We start from the raw sequence: 12,974 nt of genomic DNA, 5'->3' as shown, positions 1-12,974 counted from the left end.
TTAAGTCTTTTTCACCCTAGGAGTCTTTCTCCTGGAGGAGGGCTGGGAGACTCTGGTTTTTGGCCATTTTTTCCCCAGCCCCTTTTCTGGATTCCTTCCTTTTCCTTTTATACTCACAGGTGTTCCTTATCCTTCGTCCACGTATAGGATCGACTTTTCCCCAGACTGATACTTGTCCCATCAGCCCATACCCAGAATGGTTGGGGGTGGTTGTAAAAGCTGAAGAGTATGGCTCTGTCAGGTGCAGAGTATTGAATGGCAGGAAGGGCAGCTTTCCCTGGTCGTTATACTTTCCAGCGTATCCTTCTCTATTGACCTAGATATTTTAGATTTTCTTCCAAGCTAGTCCTATACCGTTTTTGCCCCTTCTTCTTTCTTTCGGTGGGACCTCGGACATGCCGAGGACTGAATCGTCATCGGCTGTATTCCAAGGCTATTTTATACTTGTATTACAGATCCTAGGCCATAACTTTCCTCGGCTTAGGCCTTTGGACCCCAGCAAATAAATGGGCCTGGCCCACAAATTATTAAGCCCCACATATATATATATATATAATAGCGGTAAACCCAAAACAGTACACCAGTATTGACTGGTATCCGAAATATATCGTACCGCTGGCCAAACCGGTACAGCCTCCGGTACGGTATTGACACCCTTGGAAACAATACATTCTCTATAACTACTAGACTAATTCAAATATTTTGGGGGGGGGGGGGGGGGGGAACTCCCGTTTTTTATTTTATTTTTTGGTTTAGTGTTATAATTTTCTACTCAATTATAGCCACATTAAAATCCTATATACACTTCATCTATTTGATAGTTGACTCCATACTTCTTTAGTTGCTTTGGTTCGTCAAAATTCCATAGCATGAATTCTTGTCGTGGAAAAAAATAAGATTATTATCTTAAAATTAATAAAAAGAAATCAAAATATCGACCACAAACCTAACCCAAAGTAAATTTAATCGAGCAAAGGAAGAGAAGAACAATATAATTAAAAAACATTTACATTGAGTAATGTAAGGACTCAATTTGTAACGACCCCAAAATGGTATTGGGTTCGCACGTTAAGGGCCCAAACAATATAATTTGTAGAGCGTGGGCTTGAAAGGCTAGGTCTTGGTCACCGGACGGTGGTTCGTCATGGTTTCTATAGCAATTTGCATAAAGGTGAACCTGGCGTGTCTGACAATACTTTTTTTTTTATACGTCCTGAGTGGTTCCGGTCCTTAGACCTCGTCCGAGGAGCTTCATGTTCTTATTATTCTCCTTTTCTAGGGCTCCATGGTCTGGGAGACAATTTGCCCCCCCCTCTCTGAATTGCTCCTCTTTCCGGCCTTTTTATACTAGCATTTTTTCTTCCTCCAACGTCCACGTGTAGGTTCAGCGTTCCAGGGCTGATACTTGTCCCATCAGCCCATACCCAAAATGGTTGGGGGTGGTTGTAAAAGCTGAAAAGCATTGCTCTGTCAGGTGCAGAGTATTTAATTGCACTAGTGGCAGCCTTTCCTTTGTCCTTTGTCCCCAAATTGTCCAGGGGTCCTTTCTCCATCAACGTGGATGTACTCGGTTTTTCCTTAAACTATTCCTATACCGCACTTGCACTTTCTTTCAGGAGCTCGTTGGGATGCCGAGGATAGAATCATCCTCGGCTATATCTCTAGGCCTTTTGGACCTTCACTGTACGTCCTCGGCAATATCTCTCCTCGGCTCGAGCCTTGGGCCCTAAAGCAAAGTGGGCCGGGGTCACAAGCTCTTTGGCCCCACAAGTAACATTAAAAACATAAAACACATTAAAGGAAACTTAAATACCTTTTTGAGAGGAGAAACCCAAGGTTATACACTGTTGTTGTTTTTTCTTTTTTCTTTTCTTTTTTGAGAGAGAGAGAGAGAGAGAGTTTAATTCAATCTATGGCGTCCGCTTCTGGTGATAGTTCTTTATCATCAGACCAAGACACTAATTGGTTTTTAGTGTAGATGGATATTGAACTCCAAATCTGTTATTCAACCATGAGAGACTTTACCAGTTGAGTTAACTGAAACCTACTTGTAGTGGGAAGTTTGTGATGTAGTAAAAGACGTGAAGAAAGGAGAAATTATCAATTTTTAAAATATTAAAATTTTGTATCTACGTTTTTTTAATAAGAAAATTTTGTATTTAGCTTTTTGTCAATATTTTGAAATTTTGATTGATACATGTTAAAATATATGCTGGGTTTTTTAATATATAGAATTGAACCTGTGTAAGAAAGAAAAAAATTATAACCTAAAATTTGGGATTTTAAACTTAATAATTTTACTTAAGTAAGTGAAAAAGAGTAGTGAATAACTTGAAAATTCTTTTAAATAATCTAATAAAAACTACATAGACTTATCCCAGATTATGGGATAAGGATAAGATTTTTTTTTTTTCAACTCTAAGTTAGATTGGGAAGCTTTTTACTTAACGTTGGTTTTTGTTTTTTTTTTATATAATTTTTATAGGAAGCTTTTTTTTTTTTTTTAATTTTTTTATGTAGAGTTGTTTTGAAGACCTGGATTAATGGGGGAGTGGTCCTATTTTGTAGGCATGTATGTTTACTGGGTTGTCCCAAATTTTGCCCCAAGTTTTAGGAGTGGGTATTTTTGAATCATATAAAAGTCTAGTCTAAGAAATGAAATTTTATAAGGAACTAGCCTTTGAGCACGTGCATGCTCAAAGGTTATTCTATTTTTTTGGTAAAAGTTAATAATTTGATAGGAAGATAAATGTGATGATGATTTTTTATTTTTTGTTTAACTTGTTTTACTATTTTTTTTTTTATAAAAAAAAAAATACAGTAAATGTATAGTTGCTTTGAAGAAGTGAGTTAGTGGGAGAGTAATCCTATTTTGTAGGAAATGTTTTAGGAGAAAGTTAGAGATATATTTTTATACTATTATCCTCAAGCTTTTCCCCTACTTAAATAGGCTGTAGGGATATTTTGAAAAAAAAAAAAAAAAAATTCAGTCCAAACGGAGGAAACTCCTTAAATAGTAGTAGTATAAATATTGTGACATTATAGACCCTATTCCTAAAATATTGTAGGAGAAGTTTATTGGATATTGGATGAAGTACTTTTGACCTTTAGAAAAGTCTAAATCAAAGAGTAAATCTTGTTATATATAAAGAATAGATAGATAGATAAGGATATTTTCAAAAAAAAAAAAAAAATTGTGGTTGTGGGTCTCAGATTCAACTTATGTTACCTACAAAAATTGCCTGAAAGCCAATCTAGGTGGTGTGACAGTTGTTTTGATCTTGCAAACACGAAACTTAGTGACGCAACTCAAAAATCTCCCTAAAATTGGCCGTGCTAAACCATGAACACTCTTAATAAACTTCATAGCCTATTCGGTCGCCAATCGGTTGTGAGGCTAAAAGAGCTACTCATAATACAGCAAAATGCTGAGACCACAACTGAAGACAGGATATAGTTAAAAAAGGTTCCACCATGTATTGCTCACTTAGTCGCTAAAGATTTATCCAGTGATAACACCCAAAAACAAAAAAAAAGTATGGTATTAATTGGATTGCATTTAACCCAGTAGGGTTGGCCAAGCGGTTCGGCGCTTGGTCTCAGAGTGCTTGTACTTGGTTCGACTAGGTGTGCTCCCTAGTTCGAGTCATGCTACCTGCACTTTGAAAAGAATCCCTGGGCCAGTGCTTTACCCCTTCGTGGGCCGACCTGGCACGAACAGTGATTAGTCTCTGGTTGAAAGCTTTGAGGATACACTCTGGGAAACAAAAAAAAAAAATTGGATTGCATTTGTTATTGTGAAGACCACGTCTACTGTAGGGTCAAATAGTAATTACTCGAGAACATAACATAAGGATAGAGCTCTGTGATTCTTCTTTGTACGGGCCAACTAAAATTCTATAGAGTTTCAACAATGCTGGGTGTTTTTTCTCAGTCAAAGAAAGAATAAAAATAAGGTTTGTATAAGAACACTAAACTAAAGCGTTTACAAAGAAGAAAAAAGAAAAAGAAATACAAAAGGTCTAAACCTGATGTGTTTCCACTGGGCGTCTGGGACTTCAAAATTTCTTGCTCCCTCCATTCCAAAAGGCAACAAAAACATAAAGAATAAATAAATAAACATATGATAATCAGTGTTAGTTAATTACTCGGATGCCGATTAGTCGCCTACCAAATGCTCATTCCACGACATTCACAAATCACAGAAACATTTATTTTAAAAATTTTAAATAAATAAAAAAAATAAAATCGCACACACAAATGAGTGAATGACACAGCAACCAAAGACAGAGACAGTACGCACGTATGTACCTCCACACCTATATAAAGGCAATCCGGTGCCTCCCCATTTTCATCATCCTATTCCAATTCTCGTTTCTCTCTCTCACTCTCACACGCTCGTAAAGTCATAACTCTCTCTTTCTCACACACAGAAAAAAACATTAAGATTTCCGAAAAACAACATTAAAATGGCGGCTGCAGTGACAGTAGTGTCAAACCCAATGCTCAACTTAGAAGAAGACTCTTTCTTTGACGTAGACAAGTTGTCTTATGAAATCTTCTCTATCCTTGAAACCAAGTTCCTCTTCGGCTATGATAGCATTCCCACCACTCCCCTCCAAGAAAACTTGAAATTGAAGCCCATAACCACCACCAATAACATCAGCAAAAACAATTCTGTCGGAAAAGTCCGAGTCCTCTCCATAGATGGAGGCGGCGCCACCGACGGCATCCTCGCCGCCACAGCCCTCGCCCGTCTCGAGTCTTTTCTCCGCCGCAAATCCGGCAACCCCAACGCCCGCATTGCCCACTTCTTCGACGTGGTGGCCGGAGCCGGCGCCGGGGGAATCCTCGCCGCACTTCTCTTCACCAGAGGAAAAGACGGCAACCCCATTTTCACGGCCGACCAAGCACTCAGCTTCCTCATCCAGAACCGCCGCAAGCTCTTCCGGGTGTCACCGGAAAGCACTCTCCGGCGACTCCTCCGCCGTCCGGCGAAGCTGGAGAAACTCTTCGCCAAGACTTTTGGGGAGTCAGCCACCCTGAAAGACACGCTGAAGACGGTTCTGATCCCTTGCTACGACCTCTCCAGCAACGGGCCGTTCGTGTTTTCCCGCGCGGATGCTGTGGAATTCGACGGCTACGATTTCAAGATGAAGGACGTGTGTGCAGCCACGTCGGCTGTGGGGCCCGTGGAGATGAAGTCGGTGGACGGGAGGACGAAGATCTTGGCCGTGAATGGGGAGGTGGCGATGAATAATCCGACGGCTGCGGCTATCACGCACGTGCTGCTTAACAAGCAGGAGTTTCCTATGTGCAATGGAGTTGAGGATCTGCTTGTGGTGTCTTTAGGAAATGGGGAGTCCCAATTTGATGTTGCAAATTCAATTCCCAATGGAACTCAGCTTGTTAGAATTGCCGGAGATGGAGCTTCCGATATGGTAAGTTATTACAAATTTTACTATAAAAAAAAAATTACATGAGAATGAATTTGATTAGTTAGATTCCTATCATATAATAAATAAATATTATATTACGTTTTCGAAAGAAGTTAAGAGACATAATCTTGAATTCGGGATACGAGATTGACATCATAGCTAAAATCCATCTAATATTACAATACATTAAACATAAACCAAACTCTATGTAATAAAATATATTGGATCCATAACAATTACTCCATCACTCTTAATTTTAATGGTAATGGAGATGAAAGTACCACCTAACAGGGTTATTTAATTAGTTAATTAAGAGTAGTTTTATTTTATTGAGCAAAAAAAGTATTATTCTTGTTTATTTTAAACAATTTTGTCGGCTGAGGAATCTGAACGTGGGCTTGTATTGTCCTTTGTGTATTTTTTTAGCTTATTTGGTTCGTACTTTTAAATTCATCGAAAAAGAAAAGAAAAGAAAAGACAACTAAAGTGAGTTTCAATTGATTAATTTGTTTTAGGTGGGTATGCTAATCATTGAATCTTTCTTATTTTAATCTACAGGTTGATCAAGCAGTTTCAAGGGCATTTGGTCAGTGTAGGACAAGTAATTATGTTCGCATTCAGGCAAATGAAAGTCTAGCTAAAAAGCATAGTGGCTTGAAGAAGGGCATGAATTCTTCTAGCAAGAGCATGGACATGTTGGCCGTGACAGAAAACATGTTGGAACAGAAAAATGTGGAGTCAGTTTTATTTCAAGGGAAAAAGATGGTTGAGACCACAAATTTAGAGAAGCTAGAACTGTTTGCTGGAGATCTAATTAAAGAACAAGAGAGGAGAAAAACTAGCATTTTACCAACTGTGACATTGAAGCAGTCATCACCTTCACCAAGAACATCTTCAGCTACTACTTTATCAAATTCAACTCTATCTTCTTGCTAGTTAATTTGGGTGATTAAAACAAAAGGAGAAAAAAAAAAAAAAAAAGACAATTGAGTTGAGTTTATTTATGATGCCTCTGCTGCCGCTCGTGATGAATGAAATCCGAGTCTGAGCTGAAATGAGTTGCTCGGTGGACCTATATTTTTTTTGTATAAGTTACTAGTTTTTATGTAAAGTTATGGTATATTGTTGATTGTTTAGATGGAATGAGTTATTGTGAAAGCATATTGTGTAAAATTAAATTACATTAACGATGCAACCTTTTGGGTACTTTGCATTTTAATTGGATTGGGTTGAAGTTGTGTACTCAATATATATATATAGATATATATTCCCCTACATTAATTGGGGGATGGGGATTGGACTCACCATTGGAGAGACCAAAAAATGCCAATTGAACCAAAAGATTATTACATAGGGTATTCAAATGTTGAACCAAAATATTCTTTCTTAATTCCTCTTAAATTGGGGGATGGAGATCTAACCTGAACATTAGGGACACAGAAGGCTATAAGTGAACCAAAAAATTATTTGGCTTGCCTATTTAAATGTTGTCCTTTCCAATTTAGCCCCAAAAAAATGTTATTTTTTTCTTGTTCCTCATAAGTGGACAGATGTAATTATCGCAGAGTGTGATTTGGTGATAGGAGTCTTTATATTGTTTCAATGAGTTCACATCGGAGACCTCTTTTTTTATTTAGAGCAACCAAAAAAAAAAAAAAAAAAAAAACCTGAAAACCTCATTTTTAGTCACTAGATTAATTAAATTGAGTTCAAATATTTAGTTAGTCAAAATTGGAGAACTCGGCATATTTGAAACATGTGTAGGTCTGGAGAGTAGAGACACGCACAAATTCACATTTTTCATTCACAATTTTTTAAGGTATTTTATTCTTACGGCTAACGTTTCACGTTTGCCTGTTATTAATACTTATACTATTTCAACATAAATCTATAGTGGCAAAACACATCAACTTATAAGAAAGCTCGTATATTTTTGCATGTTTATAAACTTTTTTATTGGAACATACAAATTTGCAAATTGAAAGTATAAACTTTTTTTTTATTATTACTCACTAGTTTGATGTAAATTCATGGTATATTGTTGATTGCTTAGGTGGAATGAGTTATTTAGAAAGCATATTGGGTAAAATTAAATTATATCAACTATGATAATTTTGGGTAGTTGGTATTTTCATTGGATTGGGTTCAACTCGAGTACAAAAATGCTCCTTTATTTTTTACCTTCAATTTGGGAGATGGGGAATCGAACCTAGCCATTGAAAAATTCCAATTGAACCAAAATGTTATTAGCTTGGGTATTCAAATGTCATTCTGTTCAAATTAGCTGAAATGAAAAAAAACAAAAAAAACAAAACAAAACAAAAAAAAAAAACAAAACAAAAAACAAAACAAAAAAAACGAAAACAAAAAACTCTTTCTTATTTCCTCTTAAATTGGGGTCCAATATGGAGTGTCAATTGAACCCACAATTTAGCTCCCTACCCCCAAAAAAAAATTGTTACCACCGAGCCTCCTGACCCAAGTGGTACCTAGTCATGCTAGTGACTTTCAACTCAAGGGTTCTATCCCTTGCATAAACACTTACCTAGGCACACTCATGTAAACACGTCATTCTTAAGTCACTAGATTAATTAAACTGTTCAAATGATTTAGATAGTCAAAATTGGGGAACTTAGCACATTTGAAACATGTATAGTATAGGTCTAGAGACACGCACAAATTCACATTTTTTTAAGTTTTCTTATTCGTACCGCTAACGCTTCAAGTTTGCCTACTATTAATAGTTTACTTTAACATAAATCAATAGTGGCAAAACACATCAACTTATAAATAATCTCGTAAATTTTTGCATGTCAATAAACTTATTATTATTAAAACATACAAAGTTTGCAAATTGAAGGTTTGAATTTTTTATTGGTGTAAACAATGAACTAAATGGTGTGTAGAAATGTTGTGATTTCTTTTTTCTTTTTCTTTTTCTTTTTTTAATTGATAAAGTGGATGTGTAGAGTTCTTTAAACACCTGATTATTCTTTTTAACGTGTGTAATCTCCGATTCTACACACATTATAAGTAGAGATGGCAATAAGGTAGGGCGGGTCAGAAGGATGGAGTCTTTGTCTTCGCCCCACATGATTTTGTCTTACCCCATCTCTATCCCGCCCTAAATGACGGGAAAAATTTTCTTTCCCCATCCTTACCCCTTGGGCCCCTCAAAGCCCCTCCACACCCTGTAAAACTCTACTTCTTATTAATTTGCCCACAACCATTACAATTTTTTTTAATAAAATCTGTTTTGTTAATAAAAATATATTTGAAATTACAAAAAACTTTATCCCATCAAATCAAACTTATTTTTAGCAAAAATTGAATAATATTATTAAAGTGTTTAACAAGACAATATCACAAAAAAAAAAAAATCTCATAATACAAAATCAATGATTCAATAGTATATAAATTTGTTTATGACACAGACAAAAGAAAATGTTAAAATTGATACCTTATTTCCAACCTTGCTAGGAAAAAAAAAAAAAAAAGACAAAAAACTTTGTTAGGTAGAATAAAATAAGTTAATGATATGTTTATTTAAATAGTAAAGTTTTAGAGTATGAAAATTTTATAATTTAGCCATTATTAATGCGGGGTGGTGAGTTGGGTCTAAAAAGTCTAAATCTATCCCTGTCTCGTGGTGCAGGACTAAAATCTCGCCTTATTCCCGCTCCCACCATCTTTATGGGATGGAAAAAACCCATGGGGCGAAATAGGGAGAAGCGGGTCTAGTGGAGTGTGGCAAAATTGCTGTCCCTAATTATAAGTAGTAGTTCTTAGATTCCTTGTGTGGGCTTGGACCACTGTGTGAAAGGCAGAAAAAAAAACATGCAGCCTAAATTTGACTTTGTTCGTTTTGTACACTGCTCGGCTTTACGCTGGGCTACCTATCCATCAAAGCCCGTATCATTCGAGGCCCCAAGACGTGTGGTACTTGTTTCATAGGCCTTAATTACTTGTATTGGTACATAGAAATTAGCCTACAACAAGTATAAAATAAATCAATTAAGAATTGATCTGACTTCATTACTTGTTTCTAAATTTTCAATATTCTAAGGTCTAGCTACATTTTAACTTGAGCATTTTTGTTATTTACTCCTTTGATGTAATCTGGTGCGTTTTGTATAAAAACAAGTAAAAAGATAAAAAAGGGAGACTTTACATTATGAGTAGACCCACCACTAGTTCAAATTTGAAACAACAAAATCATCATGGATTCACTTTTGTTTTTTCCTTTAACCGTCCCTTCTATTTGAAACAAAGGGCGGTGAAAATGATACTCAAGTGCCTAGTGTGCCCCATGGGATTGATTCCCTCTGTTCTGCTCGATCTGGTCCCCCAATTAAAATTGCTTTAAATCAAATTTCACACAGAGTTGTTAAACTTAACTTTGAAGTTACAGTTCTCTTTTTCCATGTAATCTATTTATGTTTCAAATCTTTCAAGTTTCAACTCGTAATGTCACTTTCAAGTTTAAATTTTTTTTTGCATGTATTTCTCATCACTGGCCTGACCAACCAATTAAATGGCTCTCTTTTTAACACTGCACGCGTTTGGCAGTGCAAAGCACGATTCTGAGAACAATACGAGGCTTCTCAAAATCAGTTTTAAGAGGTAAAAAAAAAAAAAGGTAACAAAGTGGTCCTGTGTGGAAATGTGCTTGTGAAGCTTAGACTCACTATTTTGGAACATGATTGGAAGTTAAGGTACTATCTGATATATAGTGCGCAACTTTAATAAGAGTAGTACTACTAAGACTGTCTCTATTACCTTTTGTAGTTTCTAGTTATGAGCTTGTTTCTGATCTCTTTTGTGTATGAAAAGCCTGTAGACTATCGAGTTGTGGGGGACTAGTTTTTGCATGAAGTGAGCTTTCTTTTAAAAGAGACTTGTCTTTTTTTTTTTCTGTTGACAATTGTAGCGTGCGTGCGTGCGTGTCGTGATGCTATGTTTATAGAGAGGGGGTTGTGTTAAGTTTAGGGACCCCTAAGGCTGCTTGCTTGGACATTATTGTACTACTACTTTGGTTTTTTTGGCAGACTATTTGAAGTGGATTCACCTAGAAAAGAAATTTTGCATCAAACTAAATTGGGTTTTGAATCTTTAACATACCATTTAGACAAAGCCTAATGAGGACTGTACACACAGTGGAAGAGTACCAAGTACGAACCTTTACTCCTTTCCAGGCCCTCTCTAAGCCTCACCAATGGATTCCACGTGCTCCTTTTGATTGTAAGCAAGTGGATCTTTAACAAACCAAATCCTAGTCCCTTTGTTTGATGGAACCCAAGGACAAGGAGAGCAATCCAGAGAGAGAGGGGAAGAGTCAGCAACTGTGGCGGAGCTAGAAAATTTTCATGGGGGGGGGGGGGGCCGGTGAATACATTTTTGTGTAATTTTTAGATTATTACTAAGAGTGCGTTTGGATTGGGCGTTTTCTGCCCAATCCTGAGTTTGCGTTTTTCAGGATTTTTTTTTTTTTTTTTTTTTCACGCGTTTTGGGTGTTACGGTTACTGTTCATGCACTGTTCAATGAACAGTAGCCGCAAACTTTGATTTTTCAAATTTTTTTGACCAATCACAGCACATCGTGTACTGTTCACGGACCCACAAATTTCACTTTTCAGCAATTTTTTCATTAAAAATGGGTCCCACGATACTATTCACACATTTAAAAATTATTTCGCTACAGGGTTTTTCAGTTTCAGTTTTCAGCTGTATCCAAACGGACCCTAAATGTAAAAGAAAATTAATTGAAAATTTCAAAAGCAAAGGATCATGGCCCCCATGGCACCCCCTAGCTCTGCCTATATCGGCAAGGAATTGTGGGTGGCTCATGGTTGCCTATGCCTATGAGAGTGGCCACTTTTTTTCTTTCGGAATCATTTTGTCTAGAATAAGATGCTTATTACATACCATCTTGCAAAAAACCATAAATCTAGGGCTTTTTTAATGGGTTACCCAAATGAGTGCTTATTTACGCCTACTTAATTATTTATGGGCAAAGATCAAGAAACCCAAAAAAGTACATCTTTATTAAAATAAATTTCATACTTACATCATCCTCATAAAAATAAGAAAATAAAAATTGCATGGCCCATTTCCTAGTTACAAAGCCATCATATCATCATCGAGGATTAATCAATTTTTTGGGTATCCCACTAAAGCTTAAGCCCAACCAACTACTAAAAATTGACCATATTTCGCTTAAACATGAATTGCTATTTTAGTATGCCACGTTGTATCTCTAAGCAAATATGTTTGCTCCTACTTAGGCAAGCATGTGGTAATCATCCTCAAGATGGTATTGATGGTTTCTTTTTAAAGAAAACATTCAATTTATAAGTTTCTAGGAAAAACTATTAATGTTTTTCTTTAGTTAATTCTCCCACCATGTTGAAAATATGAGTAATCTTACTTACCTGCTCAATGTGATTCTAAATCCTAATAATATGTTCTACCATACTTGGAACGCCATTCATTATGGAATTCACATTGTGCAAATAATCTCAACCAACAGGACATCAAGTTAAAAGATGTAGAGGCAATAAAATGCATTTCCCAAAATTGCAACACAATGTACCATTATTCACATAACTTTACTACTTGAAATCTTCCCATTCTCAGATTCCAATTGCAAGATATTAGGGAATACTCTAGCCATTTTCATCACAAAGCACCATAACTTACCGCATTACAAGTATGTCTCTTTAAGTATTTCTTGGAGAATCCCTACAAACTTATCCACCCACCCCCACGTCCCCTCTCCAAAAAAAAAAAAAAAAAAAAAAAAACCTCAATATCACTAGCAAACATATTAGGCAAATCTCAACATCAAACTCAGGCAGAATTAGGTGGAATTTTCACATAAGAGGCAAAATAGCTCATGTCTATAAACAATATGCTAATGTAAAAATAAATTAACCCTATTAAAGGAAGACGCTCTGATTGACTCTCTAATTCCCTAAATTACTTTCGCTTCATTATGAAGGCGAGGGTTCATCCAAGCGAGATGGTCCTAAGGTTGTCCACGAGTCGAGTTTGTGCCCAACCCGGACTCGACTTGACCTTATTGGGTGGGGAAGATTTCGACCCGCGACCAACCCAAATGAAGTTTCAGATCAATCAGGTCGAGTCATATTGATTTTCAGGTGTGAATCGGTCGGTTTCGGATTTTTCGATATCGCCGAATTTTGGCCAAAATCTGGCCAGAACTAACGAGATTTGGCCGATATTCCTTCAGATCTATGGAAATCTGGACGAGATCTAATGAGATTTGGCTAAGTTAGAGTCAAGCTTACCAGAGTTTGGCCAAGTTTGAGTACATCTGGGCTAGATTCGCTAGATTTAAGCATATCTAAGTAAGGATTTGAGTGGATCTAAGTAAAGGGAGGCCAAACATGGTTGAATCGGAGCTGAGAAGCACCAGATCGTCACCGAATTTTAGCCTTCTTTGAGGTTTTGTTGGGCGGGTCGGGTAGCTTGGGTTTTTTAGGGTGAAACCTGCCACTCGACTCGCCAGAGTCG

At 36.7% G+C, this 12,974-nt stretch overlaps 1 protein-coding gene across 1 annotated transcript; it reads left to right on the top strand.

Moving 5' to 3' along the window:
* Positions 1–4,370: 4,370 nt before the first annotated feature.
* LOC115991844 (patatin-like protein 7) lies at positions 4,371–6,644 on the top strand. Its single transcript, XM_031115791.1, has 2 exons — positions 4,371–5,441; positions 5,997–6,644. The coding sequence occupies exons 1-2, from the start codon at positions 4,470–4,472 to the stop codon at positions 6,372–6,374; spliced, it is 1,350 nt and encodes a 449-aa protein (XP_030971651.1). The 5' UTR covers positions 4,371–4,469; the 3' UTR covers positions 6,375–6,644.
* The last annotated feature ends 6,330 nt before the right edge of the window (positions 6,645–12,974 follow it).

The sequence above is a fragment of the Quercus lobata genome, chromosome 5 (assembly GCF_001633185.2).
Source record: "Quercus lobata isolate SW786 chromosome 5, ValleyOak3.0 Primary Assembly, whole genome shotgun sequence".
NCBI lineage: Eukaryota > Viridiplantae > Streptophyta > Magnoliopsida > Fagales > Fagaceae > Quercus > Quercus lobata.
Note: the sequence above shows the minus strand (reverse complement) of the source record. Positions and strands in the feature narration are given on the sequence as shown.